The following is a 21084-nucleotide window of genomic DNA, read 5'->3' on the forward strand; positions in this document are numbered from 1 at the left end:
AGCTAATAATCGAATTGTTTAAGTGTATCTATACACTTTAGGATATATATATATTGTATATACTACTGTAAAAGTCAAGCCTGCTCTCTTCTTCATCCAAGATTAGCTATTGTCTTGCAATATGATGGATGGCCTCAGTGATAAATAAGGATGTTCAGGAGGCAGGATGGGTGGAGAGCTCAATTTTTCAGGAAAAGTTATGACTTGCATACAACTTCAGCTTCCTCTTTCTTTGACCAAGTGATTGTTTTGAAAGTTTTCACTTTGTCAGCTTATGCATAGTTTAAATTACTACAATATGTGACAGGTTTTCTTTTATGAGTTAATTTTCATCTAATTTTTTTCAACATTCATTCTGTTCTAAACCACAACACTAAGTAAACCTTAAGAACCAACCCCCAGTGCCTCATTCTATTACCAAACACCTTATTATAGTAGTGTAAAATATAAAGGCTCATCAAATGACTAATGGCCATAGAACAGCACTGGGTCTAATTGGACTGGTAATATCTCTTAAATAATACCAATGATGATGATGCAAGTTAAGTTAGGTTAAGTACTTGTTTTGGACTAGGGTCTAAAATAAAATAAAAATATAGTCATCAATCCTACATACACTCCTTGATCCTGCCTGGCTGCTAGAGCATGCCCTGTGACATCATAATATCCATTCACCTGCATTGGACGTAAGGATGCATAGGGAAATTTCACTGCCGCAGTGGAGGGGGGGAAAGGAGAGCAGTCACCATTGCGGGGCCAAGGATCAGGTGAGTATCTTTTATATTTTATACCCTAGACCAGTGGTGGCGAACCTTCGCACTCCAGCTGTTCCAAAACTACAAATCCCAACATGCACCTGCCTATGGGAGTTATGTCTGTGGCTGTAAGAGCCTTGCAATGCCTAATGGGACTTGTAGTTCCAAAACAGCTGGAGTGCCAAGGTTCGCCACCACTGCCCTAGACCAAAACATGCACTTAATCCTTGCAGCCCTGGGCAAGCCCCACTGCAAGAGTTAATTTTGTACATGCCTAGGGTTTTTATTTAACTCCTTCATGACTGAGCTTGTTTTTAGTTTCTGTTCGTTAATGACTGAAGCACTTTTTACATTTTTGCTGTGTGATTCTTCCACGTCATTAATATACTTTCTTACTAGTGCACCCACACATATTATATAGCGTTTTTTAGAGGACAGATAGGGCTATATATTTATATTACATATGTGTGCCTAACGCCTCGCTTAGGATGAATAAAGTATAAAAGAAATTAGGAAAACATTTAAAGAAAACACCTTTTCCCCAGTTTTGATTATTATTATTTTTAGAAAAATAGCAAAGTGAATGTGTACATTTTTTCAGCTCTACAATTTTGGGATGCTTTGACCAGATTGGATCATTCTCCCTGGTTGTAAAAACGATGTGATACACACACCTTAAAAAGCTGCACCTGAGCTTAAGGATGGCATGAAGATGCTATAAAAGACAAAACATTAGCATTCTGACTGGAATTCCTGAGGCCACAAGTTCAATCCGTGGATCAGAACAGTTCTCCTCATGAGATTTATTTTGCCAAACAAATTGTACAGAGATTTTGAACGATACTTTAAAATTTCTGCAACACATACATCACTGCACAGAAGTGCTCATTATCACTTATTACGTTGCAATTATTTCCTGCAAACCCTGAATCCGCGGAAAGTTTTGTGTAAAATTCATAGTGCAAATAAGGTCTAAGAAGTTGTTTTCCACAAATTATTTATTTAGAAAACATATATCCTTTATAACGATACACATTACTGTTACCTGTATGGGGATATCTGTGACTAATCAAAAATACATATATAGGCAAATAGGTGGTGGCTAAACAGTTTAATAAATTATGTATAAGAGCAATTGCATAACTGAGACACAGATACAAAGATATTCACAAAGGGCTGAATACAAACCCGTGAAGAAACCGAACCATATAAACAGATAGCTGTACCAGAAGCAACCACAAAGGTTTTAATTTTACCATTTATGCTTCCAGAGCCCTTTCCCTAAAGTGCTATCCACCTTTTAATATGGGATAATAGACATCCCCCCCCCCTCCCCATCCCACAGTGCAATAACTGTTACTTTGGTAACCAATCAGCAGGCATGGCCAGTGCCACATGGGAAATGGAAAGCTCAGGTGTATGTTCTCTCATAAAGCTATTAGTTCTCACAGTTGGGGGTTGCATTCAAAACATGAAAAACATTCTCAATACTAAAACCGAAGTAAAGTAGGTTAATATAGTTCTGACTGATATACAAATGCACACTATTTTTAAATTTACATATGTATTTTATTATAAATAACAATGCACAAAGCAGGTGCTAACAAAAGCAGAGCTGATGTATAAAACTAAGAGGAAAAGTAAATATCCACATTACCCAGAGTAACCAAACAGATCGTAGCCAGAGAACATAAAAATTTGAATGCTTGCTATTGTAAACCGACTCTTTTCTTTCCTCTTGGTTTTATACATGAACTTAAGTTGAATTAAAAAAAGGAAAAACATATGCTACAACATGCCACAAAAAGTAACACTTATGTACAATTCCTTCATATTAATTGAAAATACAACTTATTAAAAATACCATTGTATAATTACATCCCAGTAGGTTTGTGAAACAACAGTTTAGACATTACAACAGTTTTTCATTTGTGTTGGTTTTTTGGTTATGGCCCCAGAAAGATTAGTTACAGATCCTCTGTCATCTTCATTATCACACCTTTTCCTCACTTCCCTGAGCAAAGAAAGTTCACAAAAAAAGTTTGAGTAACATTCGTAAATCTAGAAGACATACAGTCCCAGAATATCCCCCTTCTCATGTCTTGATTAAAATGCAAACTTTAGAATGAATTTACATTTATAGAAGGCCTCAAATGAAAGCACAAATAGCAGCAACAAGTGATTTGAAATATTTCAGTTAAAATAAAAAATTGGATTTTTGTACGTAAAAAAATATTTTTTGTAGTTCATTGAAGGACACAGGAATGAAAAGACTGTCAGGTTATGCTGCCACCTACAGGAGGATTCAGACAATTGCAAAAAACTGATTTAACCCTCCTACTCCAAGCATGCCTCAGTTTAGTAGAAAAGCAGTGCCAGGAGCATGAATATAGACACGGAAGGGTAGGACCCGTGTGCCTCAATGAACTACAGGAAATGGATTTTAAGGTAAGTTAAAAAAAATCCCATTTTATTTAGCATTCATTGAGGGATACAAAGACTGTTGGGACATCCAGAAGCAGTCCAACTGAGAGGTAGGCAACAGCAACAAAATACTAACCGGCCCAAAAAACAACAGAACTGTCTGCCTGAGTTCCTGATAAATGGTGGAACAAGAAGCATTTTCCCCTTTACGTAGCGCAACAGGAATGACAAAGGGAGAGTCAGTCTTTCTAATGGAAGCAGTAACTGCGAGGTAGACTCACACAGTACAAACTACATATATACAATTGAGGGAAATCTCCTTCTGTTGAACTAGAAACAGACAATGGGATGACAGAATATTGTCATGATTGAGCTAAATGGCCAAAACAACAAGGAAGGAGGTTCTGAACCTCAACACCACCTTGTCCCTGTGCAAGACAAGGGAAAGCGTTCTTTACAGGGCAAAGCTGTCAGTTCAGACACTCAACTCGCAAAGGTGATAGCAACAAGGAAAGCATCCCTGTGGGTGGGAGCAGAAAGAGGAGTATCACTGATAGGCTCAAGAAAGAAAGAACAAACTTTTGAGAGAACAAACTTCATATCCAACAGAATCACTGTGGATCGCCCTGGGGGAGCCACAGGAGAGACACCCTGTACAAAAGTACTAATGAATGGGAACCTAGCAGTCTTTGAAACAAGATCACAAGTGCTGAGATCTGACCCTTAATGTTACTCAGGGCCAAATACTAATCCAGGCTCATTCGCAGAAAGGCAAGGATTGCCATTCATGCATGATGATAGACCTTATGAAAAGCAGAATTCATAGCCATTGGCATTGTGGGAATCAGTGATTTAGAGTAGAATGTAGTAAAACGTCATCAAAATATCACACAATGAAGATGCCCTGGGAGCACACAATATGCTTGTGCAGAGGCCAGCAACTATGTGAGGTGCGGAGCATAGGCTGATTGGCAAAAACACAAACTGAAAATGTTGAGGACCCACAGCAAAGGGAAGGAATCGCTGATGTGCTGGAAAATTTTGGACACTCAAGTATGCATCCTTAATGTGCATGGAAGCCAGATTGAAAGAGACTGACCTGGCTTATTCCATGCAGAATTTTTGGGCCCGAATGAAGACATTTAGGGCCTTAAGATCCAATATGGGGCAGCTGACCCCTTTTAGTTAGAGCACTGTGAAAAGGTTGGAGTAAAATCCTTGAAACTATATACCACAACAGGTACTGGGGCAATGACACCGTGCTCCTGAATATTTGTATGGAGATCTCCTAATCTGTGCAGTAACACAGGCAGGTTGGAAGACATGAACCAAGGAGGAGGGCTGAGAGTGGAATTCTAGCTTGTAGCCTCTGGAAATCCTCTCCCATACACAATATACTTGCTGACCAAATGTCTGCAACGCTAACAGATATGCCCTCATGCTGAAGAAGATTTATCTGAAGGTTTGAGAGCCTTAAAAGTATAGGGTTTGTGAGCCATCCAGACTGGGGACAAGGTTTGGGTTGGCTTTTGAAGTTGAAGCCTGGGAGTAACAAATGGAACTCTTATTGGTTTCTGAGGAGGTATGAGCATTTCCAAGTTGAGCCCTAGGCTTCTTCTGCTGGGGCAGATGGGTACTTTTGCCCCAGTGACATCCTTAACCACCCCCGTCCGTCAATCGTTCAGAAACGGCCGGACGGGAGCCTTCTGGCAGCTTCTTAGCCCCCTATGTGATAACTATAAAGTTAAGTGTTAAAATTGCAATAGGTGCGCCTACGCGCAAAAACGATGATTGCACCCATTACGCCGCACTTGTTACATATCATCGTGAACGTTGCAGTGAGTGCAATAATTTTAGGGCCAACAATCACTGTAAACGCTAAACTGATGAGTGGTAAAAGCATCGCCTATGGCTAAATTTGGGTGTGGTAGATTTATCGCGAGCGCAATTTTCAGGTTTCACATGTTTGGTGTCTATTTACCCGAAGTGACCCCATCTTTTATATTTTACCAAAAAATTGGGTACTAATAAATGTTTTCTAACATAATAAAGGGAAAACCATTTTTAAAAAAAAATGTTGTTACTTTTTGCATTATATAGTAACAAATAAAAACCCCAGTGGTTCTTAAATACCACCAAAAGAAAGCTCTATATGTCCCCAAAAAATGGTATCAAATTCATTTCAGTACAGTGTTCCATGACGGAATAAATGTCAGTCAAAGTACTGCAGTGCTGAATCTGAAAAATGGCCTGGCCAGGAAGGGGGGTGTAAACACCCCGTTCAGCAAGTGGTTAATAACGGTGTCCACCGCAGCTCCAAATAGGCGTTGTCCTTAAGGCTGGGTTCACACCAAGGCGTATTGAATATGCGCGTTTGTCGCGCGTTTCGCGACGCACGTTTTTACCGCGATTCGCTACTTGGCTGTATCCCAATGGAAACGCGCGACAAAAACGCCCCAAAGAAGCTCCTGTACTTCTTTGGGCGCAGGACATTTTGTAGCGCATTCATACGGCCTGTAATACGCCCAGGTGTGAACAATACCCATAGGAAATAATGGGATTTCGGTGTTTGTGCGTTTTGCAGAGCGTTCTAACGCGCTACAAAACGCCCAGGTGTGAACCGTGCCTTAAGGGGCATGCAAAGCAGTCACTTTTTGCATGCCAATTCTGCAGTGTAACACCTTAACCACAGAATTATCTGAATGTTTCCTGACAGAATGTTCTTACAGGAATGAGATTGGTTATTTCTAACAACCAAACATGAGCTCAAAATGTAAGTAAGAGATTGTTTTGGAAAAAAAACAGATCCCTTCTTATGGCCTTATCCCAACTGTTTTTCAGTCAGGACAGGTTGCAGAGCAGGGTCTGAAAATGAAAACAAGGTTTTGAAAGGGCCTCCAATCGTGAGTCAATGAGGTCCCTAAATAAAGGTACATCCTCCACAGAGATTGCCAAAGTTTTGTTAAGACAGTATACTGCCCAATCTTAGAGTGGGGGCAGCCCACTTTTTGACAAAGGCCTCCTCAAATGAGCACAGGGCCATATGAGAGGGGTTAACATCTTGTCAGGGTTCTCCAAGACCTACTGCGAAAAAGCGGGTGCACTGAAAAGGTTTTGGCGGTCTTAGGACCCCTAAAGGATCCAAGGCTGGCGACAGTACAGATAGAAGCTGCAGACTGATTCACAAGGTTTAAATTGGTGCTAAGAGACTCAGCATCACGCAAGTTGTCAACGGGTGAAGGTTCAAAGCATACTAATGTCACAGGCAGTTCAGCTAAAGTCATGGAAGTCCACTTATGACCTCTGTGGTCAGTGTCAGCAAAGTTGCAAATTGACCCACTTGACAGAGCCAGAAGAGTGCAAATTTCCAGGCTGTCGGTGCCAGGCCCTGCAGGTGTAAGTACTGCAGGCAGCACTGGAAACTATTAGAGGATTGTCTAGGTACTGATGTTGCACCATAAGGCAATGTTGCACCATAAGGTAGGGTACAAGGCTAGGCCTTGTGGAAAGATAAACCATCTGCAGGAGAGTTTTAGGAGGCCTGAGGTGCCTGGGTCAGCAGACAAACTGAGGATGGATCCACATGTCACTTGCAGTCAAAAGCAGCAGTGGGAAGGTGCTTTCTCAACATATAGTCCAACAGTCTTTAAATCCCAGTGCCCATCAATAAATGCTAAAAATAAAAAATAACTTTTTGATATTATGGAGGAAGTCAGATATTTTTATATTAAAATAGCAATTTATAAACACAACACTGATCACTTAGTAGTGACCTGGTAAAGTCCTTTAACATTTCACTAGGGCAGGGTACAGGCGACTTTGCACTTAAACCCTCACGCCACATTGCTGCATCTTCATTTGAGGTACCCGAAATGCATAAGAGTCCAATGCCCATAAACACTGGCCTGTAGCTCCACAAATCTAAACAAACACTGGCATGATACTAATGAGCTTGTGGGATGGTACCAGCATAGTAGAAATGAACACACGTGCAGTCCTCCTACTATAGATTTACCAGCCTGTAATCTGCACTCTTTAGAGGGAGTTTTGGATTACTTTGTTGTGGAACTCCTATAAGCATTTCATATAAGTAAACATGGCCTAGTGAACAACAGACATACCGTGCAAGATGAAGAACAGCCTCTACGATGTTTGAGCCCTCTTTGGCACTAGTTTCACAGAACAAAGCATTGTAGGTCTGTATGATAAAAGGAAAAAAACAAACTGTTGTTAGAGGCAGCACAGTGACTAGTAGATTTAGTTATTGCAAAGCAAGATCTGAACTCTGAATTAGGTGGCCACAGAACTGTAACTCTGCTATACCCCTGTATGCTGGCACGTGGTAAGTGTTATTTTTGTAAACTAAAGCTATGGCAAACCTGAACAATTGAGACTATGCTGGTGAAAAAAAGTCTGCTACATCCAAGAGCAGCCAGCAGTGCCCTTAGGAAAAGAAGGAAGAGCAAGAAGTGCTGCATGAAAAAATACCCTATCTGTCCCTCCAAGAAACAAATGACAGAAGACAGCTAGTTGCCAGAACACTGCATTGCTTCAGGCTGTACTCTGTGCACTTAAGGGACACAACAAACCAGCCCAGGACAGATTATGTATTTACCCAAGGGTTGCCTCCATGCTTTTGACAGCTTATGGGCACAGTCAATCTCTGAACTTGGGGGTCAATGTGTGACATTGATGGATCACAAAAACAGGCCGCAGAAAGTAGTCTCATCATGTTCATCATGTTTAGGAGCTTAGTGTTACACTGTTGGGAGTTGTGAAAATTCTTCAGGCAGACCAAAAGTAGTAAATAAAATTTTTTTACATGATGCAGAAAAAGAAAAACATACCTCTTAGGACACTAATCTAAACTGCGGTGTCACCCGCTGCTCAGAGGGGCACTGAAATGCACTTCTGCTTTTGCTAGGTGCCATCCTTATATGCTCCCATGATGGACTACAATCTTAATACAAATGAGTAAACTAAATGTGAGATTGTAGTCCATCACAGGAGCAAGTTTGGAGCGGTGGCTACTCTACAACACACCCAGGGACCATGTGGAACAAAAGTAGCCACCCTCCAGAAGGAAGGACAGTGTCAGCACCAATTCAGAGATGATTTGAGGATCTGCAGCTGAGTGATACACAAATAAGTTACATTTTCTTAATAGTTAAGGTACTTGAATGTATTTTTAAGATTTAACTCCTGAGTTTAGTGTCACTTTAAAGTGCATTTCCACTTCTGTAGGCAAATTGTTACATGCTCCCATTCACACAGCATAACCTAAAAAAGTCCAGAACTGTTAATGCACTTTTTAAAAAAAATGCCCCTCAGTCTGTCCCTTTATCTATTCACTGCCATCTATTCTTTGTCTTATATGTTTTATCAAGATACTCACCATGGATAATTTTTCTCCATAACTGGTCGGTACACATTTATGCCCTTGCTCTGACAGTGCCTGTCGGAGATCAGCCTTATTCCCCACCATCATGATAGGTATGCTGTCATTTGTTGCATCCTGCAAAATAAACATAATTAACACGTTTGTGGCAGCAAATACACAAATCTCAACTGTCTGAAATCAGAATGATTACAAATATTGTTATATGTTGCACACTAAACACCTTACAAAATGCACTTTATATTTAAACATGTTGGGATAATTCCTTACACATATTGATTACAACCATGATATAAAGTATTTTTAAAACAAATAAAATTATTTTTTACTAGGGATGCACCAATACCGATACTAGTAATGCTCCAGATGCCTATCCCGATACCGGAACTTTCTGTATCAGAAAGCCGGGCGGCGAGTCATTGCACACTGCCCGGCTTCCTGATTGGCCGGGAAGCCGTCTCCATGCTTCCTCATCACCAGGTAGCGTATAGCTGGCTTCCCGGCCAATTAGGAAGTCGGGGGGCCGGCAATAACTTGTCCCACGGCTTCCTGATTGGCCAGAAAGCTGGCTCCATGCTCCCTCGTCACCTGGTGATGGAGCCGGCTTCCCGGCCAATCAGGCAGCTGGGCGCCATGTAATGACTCCCTGCCCGGCTTCCTGATTGGTCGAGAAGCTGGCCAATCAGGAAGCCAGATGGCGAGTCATTACCCGCCCCCAGCTGAGTGGCCAGAAAGCCAGCTCCATGATCCCTCCTCATCTGGTGACAAGGGAGCATGGAAACAGCTTCCCAGCTAATCAGGAAGCTGGGCGGCAAGTCATTACACGCCGCCCAGCTTCCTTATTGGGGCTTCCAGTATCAGTATTCGGTAGCAGCGAGTACCGAAAAAAAATATCGGTACTTGTACTCGTTACCAAAAAAAAAGTGTTGTGCATCCCTAATTTCTCAAATACATGCAAATATATATATATATATATATATAAAAAAGACATTTGCTACTTTTATATACTACAAATAATCTCTGAGATACATAATCTATGCCTAAACACTGAAACTTTCTATAACTTGATATATATGTATATACTTGACATGATACTGTGAGGTATTCACAATGATTATGAGGTTATCCTAAAAGGACATCTATAGTATCCGAATACCAGTGAAAATGGCTGTCACAGACAGAGGTAGCAGGATGTTTACTAATATTTAGCATATTTATTTAACTGCAGTTTGTAGGGTCTGGTTTTCAGTAGCTTAAAGTGCAACTTTTTTAAGTTTTGGATAGGGTGGAGAAGGATTACAACCTCGGTTTTATTGCTGTCCTTATCCGTGTTAGTGAGATTCACCCCTCCAGTTCTCCTGGTGAGCATTATCACTAAAAGTGAAAGAAAATCACAAATTTTGGGTTGTCACCAGAACAGGAATAGATGGGAAATCTTCCAATTGGGACACTAGTTCAGGTAATGATATAAATACAATATGCACTGCGCTAAGTACACCAAATCACTGAGTGATGATAAATCAATAACAGTGATACCACTAAAATAAATCAATTGATGAAATAAAATGAATACAATTAAATCATCCAATAGTGCAATATAAACTTTTCAGGCATAGGCCGTTTTGTAGCGCGTTCAGACGGCAAGGTGTGAACCATACCCATAGAAAACAATGGGATTTTCATGTTTGAGCGTTTTGTAGAGCGTTCGTAGAGCGTTGAGCGCGCTACAAAACGTACAGGTGTGAACCAGGCCTCATCATCACAACTTTTTTCATGAAGGTTCACTCTGGTCAATGAAGTCTGGTGAGTGCAGTGATTGATTGGTGGTCACTGGGGAGAGTGGAGCATAGTTTTGTCTCACTGGACTCAATTACACTGGCACTTTTTCATGATTTAAAATCTATTGAGTGGACTTTTTTGCACTATTCGTGGACTATATATTAAATGAGTTTATATTGCACTATTGGATGATTTTATTTTATTTCATCCATTGATTTATTTTATTGTTATCACTGTTATGGATTTATCATCACTCATTGATTTGGTGTGCTTAGCGCGGTCCATATTGTATTTATAACTTTCACTGTATAATCATTGATACTGTTAGCACGACGGCGTTATTAGATTTATTTTATACCATAGCGAGGACATTTTGTCTTCTCTATCTTTATACTAGTTCTGGTAAACCTACTTACCACCAGGGTCTGCCCTCACTCTGGAGGGATTTTCTCTCACTTCCTGGTGTGGCTTTCAGACAGGAAGTCATGGTAAATCTCTCCAATGGGACACAGATGGCAAAAAAAAGTCTGTCAAAAGTTATAACCCCCCTTCACTCTATCCAAAACTAAAAAAAGATTTGGCTATAGCTCTACTTTAAACTGGAGAACAATTTCTTAGCTAGAATCTGTCTGTTTTAAAGGGCTAAGCATTGAAGACCACTATTCCTATGCACCATGCTACATACTCCTCCTATTTGATTAGAGTGTGTACTCTTATTAGTATAATGCTGGGGGGCAACTGTGGAGGAGATCAAGCTAGACCCTGTTCAACTTCTCAGTGACCAACTTGCTAAAGCTTATTTTGGCTTTTTTCAGGGTTTAAATTTATTTTGGGGGAAGTCTGTTAAATTGCCCATTGGTGATATGCATATGTTACCCATTGGCTGCAATCTTAAAGAAGTCCAGGATTTTAAAAAGTTAACCCTTGCAGTGGGGCTACCCCTGCACTGCAAAGGTTAAATGCTCGTTTTGGTCTTCAGGCGCAAATAAAGAAAAAATACTCACCCAATCCTCGGTCCTGCAACAGTAACCACTCACCTCTCTTCCCCTCCGCTCCAGCTGTGGCATGTCCCTTGGTGTCTTAACATCTATTAGGCTGTATTAGATGTGATAATGTCATGGATCCTTAGACCACCGGAGCCTGGGGCAGAAGAGGGTGTGGGGCTGCTCTAGTAGCTACAGGTTGACCGAATTTGGGGTATTTCTTATTTATTTTCGCTCCCCAGGCAAAACCAGCCCACTGCAAGAGTTCATTTTCCAAGAACCTGGAGTTCCATTTTAGTCAAGTGTTTAAATTTAGATATCTGGGAGTGAAAATTCAGCTCCCGCATTCCAACTACCTACTTAATAACCTCAACCCAGTGATCAACTCCTCTGAGGATAGAATACCACAGTGGCAAAAACATCCACTTAAACTATTGGAAGAGTTAATCTTTTTAAGATGATGTGTCTGCTAAAATTTTTATATCCGCGCCTCTAGAGTCTCTATTAACCTGCTACCTGTGGGGTCAGTCTATATCAGGATAGTCTCTCACGGTCCTCTGTAATCCCTCGAACCAGAGTGGGTTGGCTTTGTAGAACTTGCACCTTTATTACTTGGTGGCCCAAATGGTTTATAATCAATGGTGCATGCACCCTGACCTGAATATAGCCACTACAGCAATGGAGACTTCTGTTATGTTATTATATGAAACCTTAACAAATTACATCTATAGGTAGATTATTTTGGCCTCTAATGGGGTGAAAGTAGTAGCAAAACTTCTGGGAGGTCACACACACACACACTCACTATATAGGTTGAACCTGATAGACCTGAGTATTTATTCAACCTCACCTTCTAAATAACTATGTATCATTGTAATTGGGTTTTTGTTCAGTTGTTGTAAGCAAGGTTACATAAAATCTCCTCTGACTAAAGTAAACTAAATGGGTAAAGTTTCCGAATATGATAATAACTGTCAATAGTTGACTCATCGACCCTATAACAAATCTAACACAATGCATTCTAAATGTATATTCCTGCATCCTTTTTTTATTTTTCGATCATGTTCATTGTTCTCGGATGTCACTTGCACTGTTACCTGTATCAACTGTAAGTATTTTGTAAATGAAAAACAACTTTCAAAAAAGAGGACTAAGCATTGGCCATCTTGGCACATAATGGTCAATAAAAGCCAGAATCCAGCACCCTATAATAACTGACATACTGTATGTGCACGTATTGATAAACTAGCACTGTCAAAATACAGTAGAGAGATGAGAGGATTCTGCATGTATGACAATATTTCTAAAAGTGTAACATGCCTAAACAAAACCTATTTTTATAGCTCTCAATATAAATGTAAACTTCTTTAGAGTACCTCTATCATATCTATCCATTCCCTCACATTCAGGAAGCTCTTCTCACAAGTCACATCGTAAAGAAGGAGAACTCCGTCGGCTCTTCTAAAATAAGACTTTGCAATGCTCCTAAATCTAGAATACAAAATATAAATATTAAAAATATATCATATTTTTAAAGGTGTCCTGTGTTGTTAGCATAATCCAGTCTAAAACAATAGCTAACTCTAACTGTGCTCTGGAGGCTGCCAATTCTCTGCTACCTGCTGGGCAAGCTCTTAAGTGGTTACGCACTGGACCACTGGTGGTCTATTACCTGCTGATCCCCTACTATCATGCAACTGTTCTCCTCCTGCTACTAATCTTTCTATCCACATCTGATGCTTCAAATATGCTTTACATATGGAACTATTCGCCGCCGGTTTTATGTATCAGCGCCACTTGGTTAATAAGGGATGTTTGACCTGTTATCCATGATCACTAATCATCTGGGAGTGCTATTTTCTGGATGTACCTGTGAGTGGCGGAAGAAAAATATCTTTGCATTACATCTGCTTGAATGCTTGGCCTTCTACTACAGGCCTCAGATACTGTTTGGTATGTTGCTCATATGCTTCTCCTGTGTGAAAACTGTTTCTTCATGTTATTTACTTTGTTTTGCAGGACCCGTTGGATCTCAACTTGCTGTATTTTTTTTTTAAATCTATTATAACTGTTTCCTCCCTTGGGTAAATTAATTTAGACACAAACAAGCACTTAACACTTGCAATGCGGGTGTAGCAAGGGTTAATAAAACAATTCTGAGGTTTGTGAAAAGGACACAGCTCACATTCATTTACCCAAACTCATTAGTCCCATCCAAAATGCAGAGTGCCAGGGGCCTACTTTTATTGATGGCTGCTTCACATACATCGATTTTCCAGGAGTTCTTCTTTAATAACTTTTTTGCACCTTGATAAATATGCAGCTACTAGCCACCCAATTCCAGACGCTATTACCTCACTGGGAAAACTGGAAGGACATAGGGTAATTGGAAAATGAATACTTTTTGGCTGTTCATGATTAGCTCTCCCCCCCATATCCAATCCCAACTAACTTCCTTTAACCAAATCAACGACTCCACATCTTCGCAGATTAGAGTACAGGACAGTTTTTTCCATATACATATTTCCTTAGCGATATTCTAGTAAAGGAGGTAAGTGCCATTAAGTCTGGAAGTAGGCAGACAGAGGAGGAGGTCTGTCACTGCAAGTCCTTTAGGTAGAAGTAGACTCACTGTCCCCCAACTCTGCTACAAAGTTTGTCTGGCTGACCTTGCAAGGTACTTTAGATTACCTTTATTATATTCAGATGACACTATGTTGTTTTTAGATGATATACATCACTCTATCTCCAATGCCATTAGATGTTTGGGCACTACTGTGATGTTTGGGCACCTACTGATCAACTTGGATAAATCCACCCTTCCACCCACAGGCCTGCTGCTGCAACCTTTGCCAGACTCTATGGGGTTGATTTACTAACCTTATAAACACACCACGAACATGTATACACCTCTGTAGTGTGTTCCCTCCCAGCATGATCTATGGGTGGAATCTAAACACCTTTGTAGTGTGTACACACCCAGCAGGTGTGTTGTGCAAAGCCTTGCATGAATTGCAAGGTGATGTTGTGTAAATTAGCTCTATGTTGTGTTGCTTGCGTTGATGAATGCAGGAATGTAAATGCATGAGCTAACCATTTTTTTCTAAACTGTGAAGCAGCATTATATATGCATCATGTGCATGATTTTTCCATATATGGCATTAGTGGAAATATGCTTTTAGAGACTTTTTGGTTGATAAATACATTTTGCTGTGTGAAAAATCACACGCACCTAGTGCGTGCGTGTGTTTAGGTTAGTAAATCACCCCCTATATCTCATATCCAGGTTGTGTCTGAATATCTGGGAATTCATATTTCCAAATAGATCCCAAAGTACCTTTCTTTTAAGCTCACCCCCTTATCACAGAAATTCTCTAAACCTTCGGTCAGCCGAACATGCTCGGCAGCCCACTCGCTGCAGTTCGCCACTATTCTCATACTCGCTCGGGGCATTCGGCTATTCACTCACTGCCATTCCAGATGTTGGATCGGCTGAGTTTAACGCCTTCTGCACTTCGGCTCAGCTGTACTGAGCTGAAATGAATAGCCGAACATTGTTCAGCTCTGTTCACTTTGAGTCGGATACTCACTCAGCTGCCTTTGGCAGCTTTGTGAATAACCCTCTAAGTGTTTTCTACACTAAACACAGTATTCAGTCTCTTTCTATGAGAGTTATGTACTCTCATTGGAAAAGCTGACTTACACCGACAGGGGCTGCCTGCTGAAATTTCAGAATATATGGTCCCTATGGCTTGAAAGGATTGATAATTTCTTTGGGCCAAACCCCTTCCCCACAGCTCTCCCCATTGAGTTAGTTCATTAGTGAATCACAGCCTTGAATAGTGCCTGTTTAGGGCAGTGCTGTTGGTTGGGAGAAATAAAGACCCAGTAAACAACATACTATTGCTTGATATCTTCGGTTTATTATTACTTCAAGGCTGACCGTGTCTGCTCTGGGACCTTTGTAAGGACACTCTTGTAATATGTTCATGCTTGTAAGATACCTGTATATTTATTGTATTGATTGTCTAATGCTGTGCTTGTTTAAAGCTTTTATCTGTATAATGTTCAGGATGTATGTTATTTTCTGTTTATGATGCACTTTTTTTTGTTCTGTGTTGATTGAAATCTGATTTAAATCTAACCGTGCTGTTTGACTTCCCCTGCACCATGGAACTACCAGATATTTCATATCTTCCTGTTGAGTACGCAAATTAGATGACTGCTATGAGTAGTTATTTCATCATTTGTAGGCGTTATCTTTGCAAACATCAATGCTCAGTGTGTGATTGTCAGATACACTGAAGGGATGGATTTGACAGTTTTCTGAATTTAGTTTAATCATTTTTGTGTATACCTATTCATTATTGAAGTATGATCATACAGTGCAAAAATGTTAAATTCCATACCTTTCCTGGCCTGCTGTATCCCAAAGCTGCAATAACGTTGGCTCTCCATCTACTACAAGTGTCTTCATTTGAAAATCCACTCCTATTTCAAACACAAAAATAGGTGTGGTTATTCTATAATTTTAGTAGTTTCCCTTAAATCATGACAGTGCTAAAATATTGAACATAAAATTTAGTCTGGAAAATAATGGATTAGCCAGGAGAGCTGTTGTATAACCTGAAGGGGAAATAATCTACAGGGATAAACAAATAAAGGTAATACTGTTAGATTAATACATGCCAACAGTTTTGAATTTTGCTGGATAAAGACTAAACTATGTGGAGGCTACAGATAATTTATATTTTAAAGTTTACAAAGAAACAAACAAATAATTATGGCAATGAAAAGGATAAATGAAAAGCACTTTAATTCACAGTATAAGATCCGAACAACCAATTTATAATCTAGCTTGAAACTAGTTAAGTAATGCATGCAGTACTTCACATAATGCCACCATGACCTTCCTGATAATCTACAGAGTTTACCTTTATCTCTAAACATTTTTATCATTGCAACATTCTTTTTTTGTATTATATACAATGTAAATACATTTAAACAATGTAAATATGTTTTGACATACCCAAAGTAGCACTTGTGTTGCCTCGAAATTCATTTTTACAAAGTCTCATGAGAAAACTAGACTTCCCAACAGCAGCATCTCCAGCAAGGACGATCTTGTATGCTTTCCCTGTGCTGGGAAACTTGCTCACTCTGTCCTCAGCATCTACCTAAAAAATATATATTTTTATTATATGGAAGGATTGTATTTTTTTAAACCAATTATCAGAAAATAATAGAATAAAGCAGACAGGTGCAGGTGGAGAGGAGTAAGACAATCTCTGTGCAACAGGCAAAAATCTGTTTTCTATAGGAAGAATTTAAAATAACACACCTCTACTGCATATGTCTGAGTAATAAATTATATATAATAGTGAGCCCAACGGATTCAAGGAAAGGCAGATTTCGCATTGTCTAGTGTTCTTGGTGGGATATCAATTCATAAGTAGCCTTAGTGGGCTATAAAAAGAACACCAAATATGTGATTCTACAACCTAAAGCTCAAATCTTGATACAGGTCACTAAAAACCTTTCAAACCAGTATCGAAGAGTGGGATTAAATTGAGCAGAAATTGGCCAATGGCAAACCATCATGCATTTAATAAAATAAGTTGTGGTTTACTAAACCATTCTTCACTTCTTTGATAAAAATATATGAAACACATGTAGAGATTTATATACAAACTACAGGCAGTCCCCGGGTTACATACATCCGACTTACATACGACTCCTACTTACAAACGGAGGCTATTACTGTACAGCAGGGGTAGTTCTAATGCTACCGCACTCATGCCGATGAGGGGTGCCCACTTTTTTGCATCTGGTTCGTAGTACTGTACGTACATTACAGGTGACCACCTCTTCTTCCGGTGGTCACCTCGCGGTGAGGTTTTTACTGCTGTCTGTATCCTCATTAAAAAGATTTAATCTTACTTCCTGTCCTTGAGACAACAAGAAGTGAAAGGAAATCTACCCCTAGGAAGGGAAATTCCCTCCTGTAAGAGTGATGATGGGGAAAAAGGTGTCTCCACTGAAGCTTTATCACCAATCCTTGTTTCCACAACAACCCAACATTTTTAAAATCCAATTGTCTCAGGGACTGAAAGTGAGGGGAAATCTTCTGAACATGGGCGCACACAGCAAAACAAACTATACAGGTGGTTAACCCTTCCCTATCCAAAACCCCCCCAAAATTTGCCTGTTCCAACTTACATACAAATTCAACTTAAGAACAAACCTACAGTCCCTATCTTGTTCGTAGCCCGGGGACTGCCTGTAATCTGTACAAAATTAGAGACAAGCTAATTGGAGAAATCATAGATTGTGAGTTCAGCATCTCTCTAACAAGACGGAATATAGCAGTGGTATCAGACCTGGAAGTGAACCTGATTTGACCTAGCACTATATGACAGATTAACCAGCTTTAGACATGTGTTTGCAGTTCTTAAAAGAGCCATTTTCCATCATGTTTGGCCCTCTTTACCATCTTGTCTTGATTTGTACTGCAACTGTAATGTCCTCCTTATACAGTATTGTAAAGCGCTGCACAAACTGTGTGTGTTATATAAATCCTGCATAATAAGAATAATTAAAATAATGTTTCCGTGTAAATGTGAAAAGTTAAAAATTAATTCTGCTTACTTGTGTTGCATGTGCAGACAGTGCTGAGATGCACTTTCTCGATGAGGATCCTGAACTGCTCCTACTGACCGGTCGTGAGGGTTTCCAGTCAAGAAATGACCCAGCAGATTCAGGGGCATATGACTCTTCATCTCGGATTTCTGGCACCTAAAGCCAAAGGAAAGCTAATTGGATTATTTATTTTTTTGGATGGCAGCTTTAGTCACTACAAAGCAGGATTAAAACTTGGTATCGTCTTAAAAAAACAATACAGAAAATGTTAAACAGTTATTGTCACCTTACTGTAATATTTAATTTCACTGCCACCTGATATAGTCAATGAGCTTAAATGTATTCACATTAATCCAGACTATAATTGTGGCCACTTACCTTTACTAATAACCTTTAAGGAAAATATTGGGAACAGTACAGCAGTATAGCAGGGCAAAATGAAAAATCCAATTTTCATGATGACAGGGCTACCTGACAATTATATGGTGTCCTATGTCATTTTAATAGATGGCATGCAATTTTAAGGTTCATTATTTCAGGGCCCCTGCAAAGAACCCCTGCTGTTACAAATTAGCATAAGCACTAAAAGGTACTGGCCTAATAGGATAATAACCGTCTGACAATTCAAGTGTTGCTTTTTTGGAGGGTTATCTAGGAGAAAGCTTCTAGGTTAACGTTCAGGGGTTAGGTAACATAGTAGGTGTGATGGAATAAAGACCAAGGTCCATCGAGTTCAACCGATGTGTGTGTATATGCTTTTGTATTTATGTGTATTTAACACTTCCCATATCCTTGTATATTTAGTGACTGAAAAACTCATCGAAAAGTTTCTTTAACTTTTCTACGTTCTCAGCGGATACCACAGCTTGTGGAGGGAATTCCAAATTTTTACTACTCGCAGAGTAAAAAACCCCTTGCGTGATCTAAAATTGAACCCCCTTTCTTCTAATCTCTTCTCAGTACTGTCCTTGGTGAAAACAACTTGTTCCGAATATTGTTGTCCCAATTGATGATTTTGAAGACTGCAATAAGGTCCTGTGCAAATCTGTGCATTCATGTCTTAGTTTACAAAAAAGAGTGGTGTCTGATGACAGCTAGTGTCTATGGGGCTGGACGTGCAATTACAGACAAAAGATAAAGGGAGAGGCATGGCCATGGGTAGACTGAAAGCTCCAGATCCAATACTTTTCAAATAGAATACTTTTCAAATATTGAAGGAAAATTATTGGGAGAGTGAAATACACTCAACCCCATAATTAGAGCCAACATGTGACACTGAAGCTGTCACAGGTCGGCTCTATTGATCGAGAACTGAGTGATAACATACCGCCGATTGCTCAGTTCCCGATCATCTCGCTGCAGAGAGAGGTGACTGTCGGTCACCACTCCCCACAGGGATTCCCCCCCTTCCCGTTCCTTCAGCGCTGACTGGTGGGACAGACAGAGGAGGGAGCAGGTACAACTGTTTCTGTTTCTAGAGAAGCAGAGCCAGCTGTCAGGCAGTGGGTTGGATCCCGACAATATTGTCGGGATCTTTCCCGGCCGCAGCGTGGCTCTGCGCTGTCAGAATATAGTGAGCAATAGCCCACTATATGCTGAGTTTTAATAATGTCCTTCTGTGACCCTGAAGGCAACTATGGCAAAAAAAGGTTTGGCCATAGTTCTCTTTTAGGATGCAATAAGGTAAAAAATGCTGAAAATTGCTTTTTTTATGTTGTATTTCTTAAGTCCCCCTCACCAAAGTTTTATGTATATGTGCGTTCCCCATCTCCTGGCCTCCAAACACATACAAGCACCACTAGGAACTGTGATTTTCAAACTCTGTGCAACTATAAGTGCCAGTCTACATTGCCAACTTATCACAGGACATGCTGGAAACAGTATAATGATACTCACATCTGTATCTGAAGCATCCCCGCCATAGCTCTCAAGTGGAAACCTTGATCTGTGGAAGTTCCTTGGTGCCCTGTACTCCACTTCAGAATCATACTCATTGGAGTCTCTAAGAGTGGATAGACCACTGTCTATGCAGCTCTCAGGAAGGCTGTCAACCTCACAGTTTATTCTCTGCATAGGATCACACACTGCTAAAGAATCATAATCTTCATCTAAGTAGGATGATCGTGGAGACCTAGGAGGGCAAAAGTTGTATAACATGTCATAAGTGAAAATCACTTCATAATATTAAACTTCAGCAACATGCAGCAGTTTTTTTAATGTACACCTGTATAAAACAGCAATGGAATATTTTTTCAGTTGGTTACAGAGAACACTGAACTATTTCCCATGGGCACTAATCCCCAACATACAATAAATGTCCCAGCCACAGTTAAACATACACTTGCACACAGTAGGGACCGTGTGTGTGCAATAATCCCACATAAACATGAGGAGAATATGCAAACCCCACAAACAGCTTAAGCAATGCTAGCCACATGGTTACACTGTTCAGAATGGCTTAATAGGTCGCATTCTCATTGAATGTATTGCTTTAAGAAAAAAAAACAGGATTGTTTAGAAATGATTCTAAAGAAACAATCTGATAATACATTGGAAACAGTAAATGTAAGGGAACTAATTATTTTCAGTAACAGGGTTATTCACAAAAGGGTGAAGAGTTTAGAGAAGGCAGGAAAACTGAGAAATTTATGCCAAAATAGCCGATTTGGATAAATTCTCCAATTCAGCCCACTTTCCAGTTCAGCTATGTTGTCCCAGATTGTTCACTTCTTCTGCCTTCTCCAAACTATTCACCCTTTTGTGAATAACCCTGTAAGTTTGTTACCTGGATGTTTGCCAAAAAAAGGAAAGTCAGTAAGGGCTCTTTCACACGTGTGTCAAAACCAAGCGTTTGAGAGTGCATGTCGCTTTCTAGAGGCATTGCCGCTGGAATAGTGCCTCCATTAAAGTCTATTGAACCACCTTTTAAAGCTCGTTCAATGCTCTCTAGAGCATTAGCAAGGCATTTAACAAGATCCTCTTTCCCACAAGCCCTGAACCGTGGGTTGTGGGGGCCTGCGGGCAGGGGGGCTATTTGCATCGGGGTACCCCTCTAATTAAGGGGCTTCCAGATGCGCCCCCCCCCCCCCCTTGTGAATGAGTAAGG

At 40.1% G+C, this 21084-nt stretch overlaps 1 protein-coding gene across 1 annotated transcript in view; it reads right to left on the bottom strand.

Moving 5' to 3' along the window:
• Positions 1–2442: 2442 nt before the first annotated feature.
• Positions 2443–21084, bottom strand: part of RASEF (RAS and EF-hand domain containing) — an 86997-nt gene continuing 68355 nt past the window's right edge. Inside the window, exons 10-17 of the mRNA XM_018566358.1 lie at positions 19875–20109; positions 17988–18134; positions 16369–16516; positions 15749–15830; positions 12716–12830; positions 8575–8694; positions 7301–7377; positions 2443–2769 (exon numbers count right to left, since the gene is read on the bottom strand). Of these exons, the coding sequence (XP_018421860.1) occupies positions 2661–2769; positions 7301–7377; positions 8575–8694; positions 12716–12830; positions 15749–15830; positions 16369–16516; positions 17988–18134; positions 19875–20109 (1033 nt within the window). The 3' untranslated portion in view covers positions 2443–2660. The remainder of the gene's footprint in view (positions 2770–7300; positions 7378–8574; positions 8695–12715; positions 12831–15748; positions 15831–16368; positions 16517–17987; positions 18135–19874; positions 20110–21084) is intronic.

Source organism: Nanorana parkeri, unplaced genomic scaffold (assembly GCF_000935625.1).
Source record: "Nanorana parkeri isolate BGI_ZX_2015 unplaced genomic scaffold, ASM93562v1 scaffold941, whole genome shotgun sequence".
Classification (NCBI taxonomy): domain Eukaryota; kingdom Metazoa; phylum Chordata; class Amphibia; order Anura; family Dicroglossidae; genus Nanorana; species Nanorana parkeri.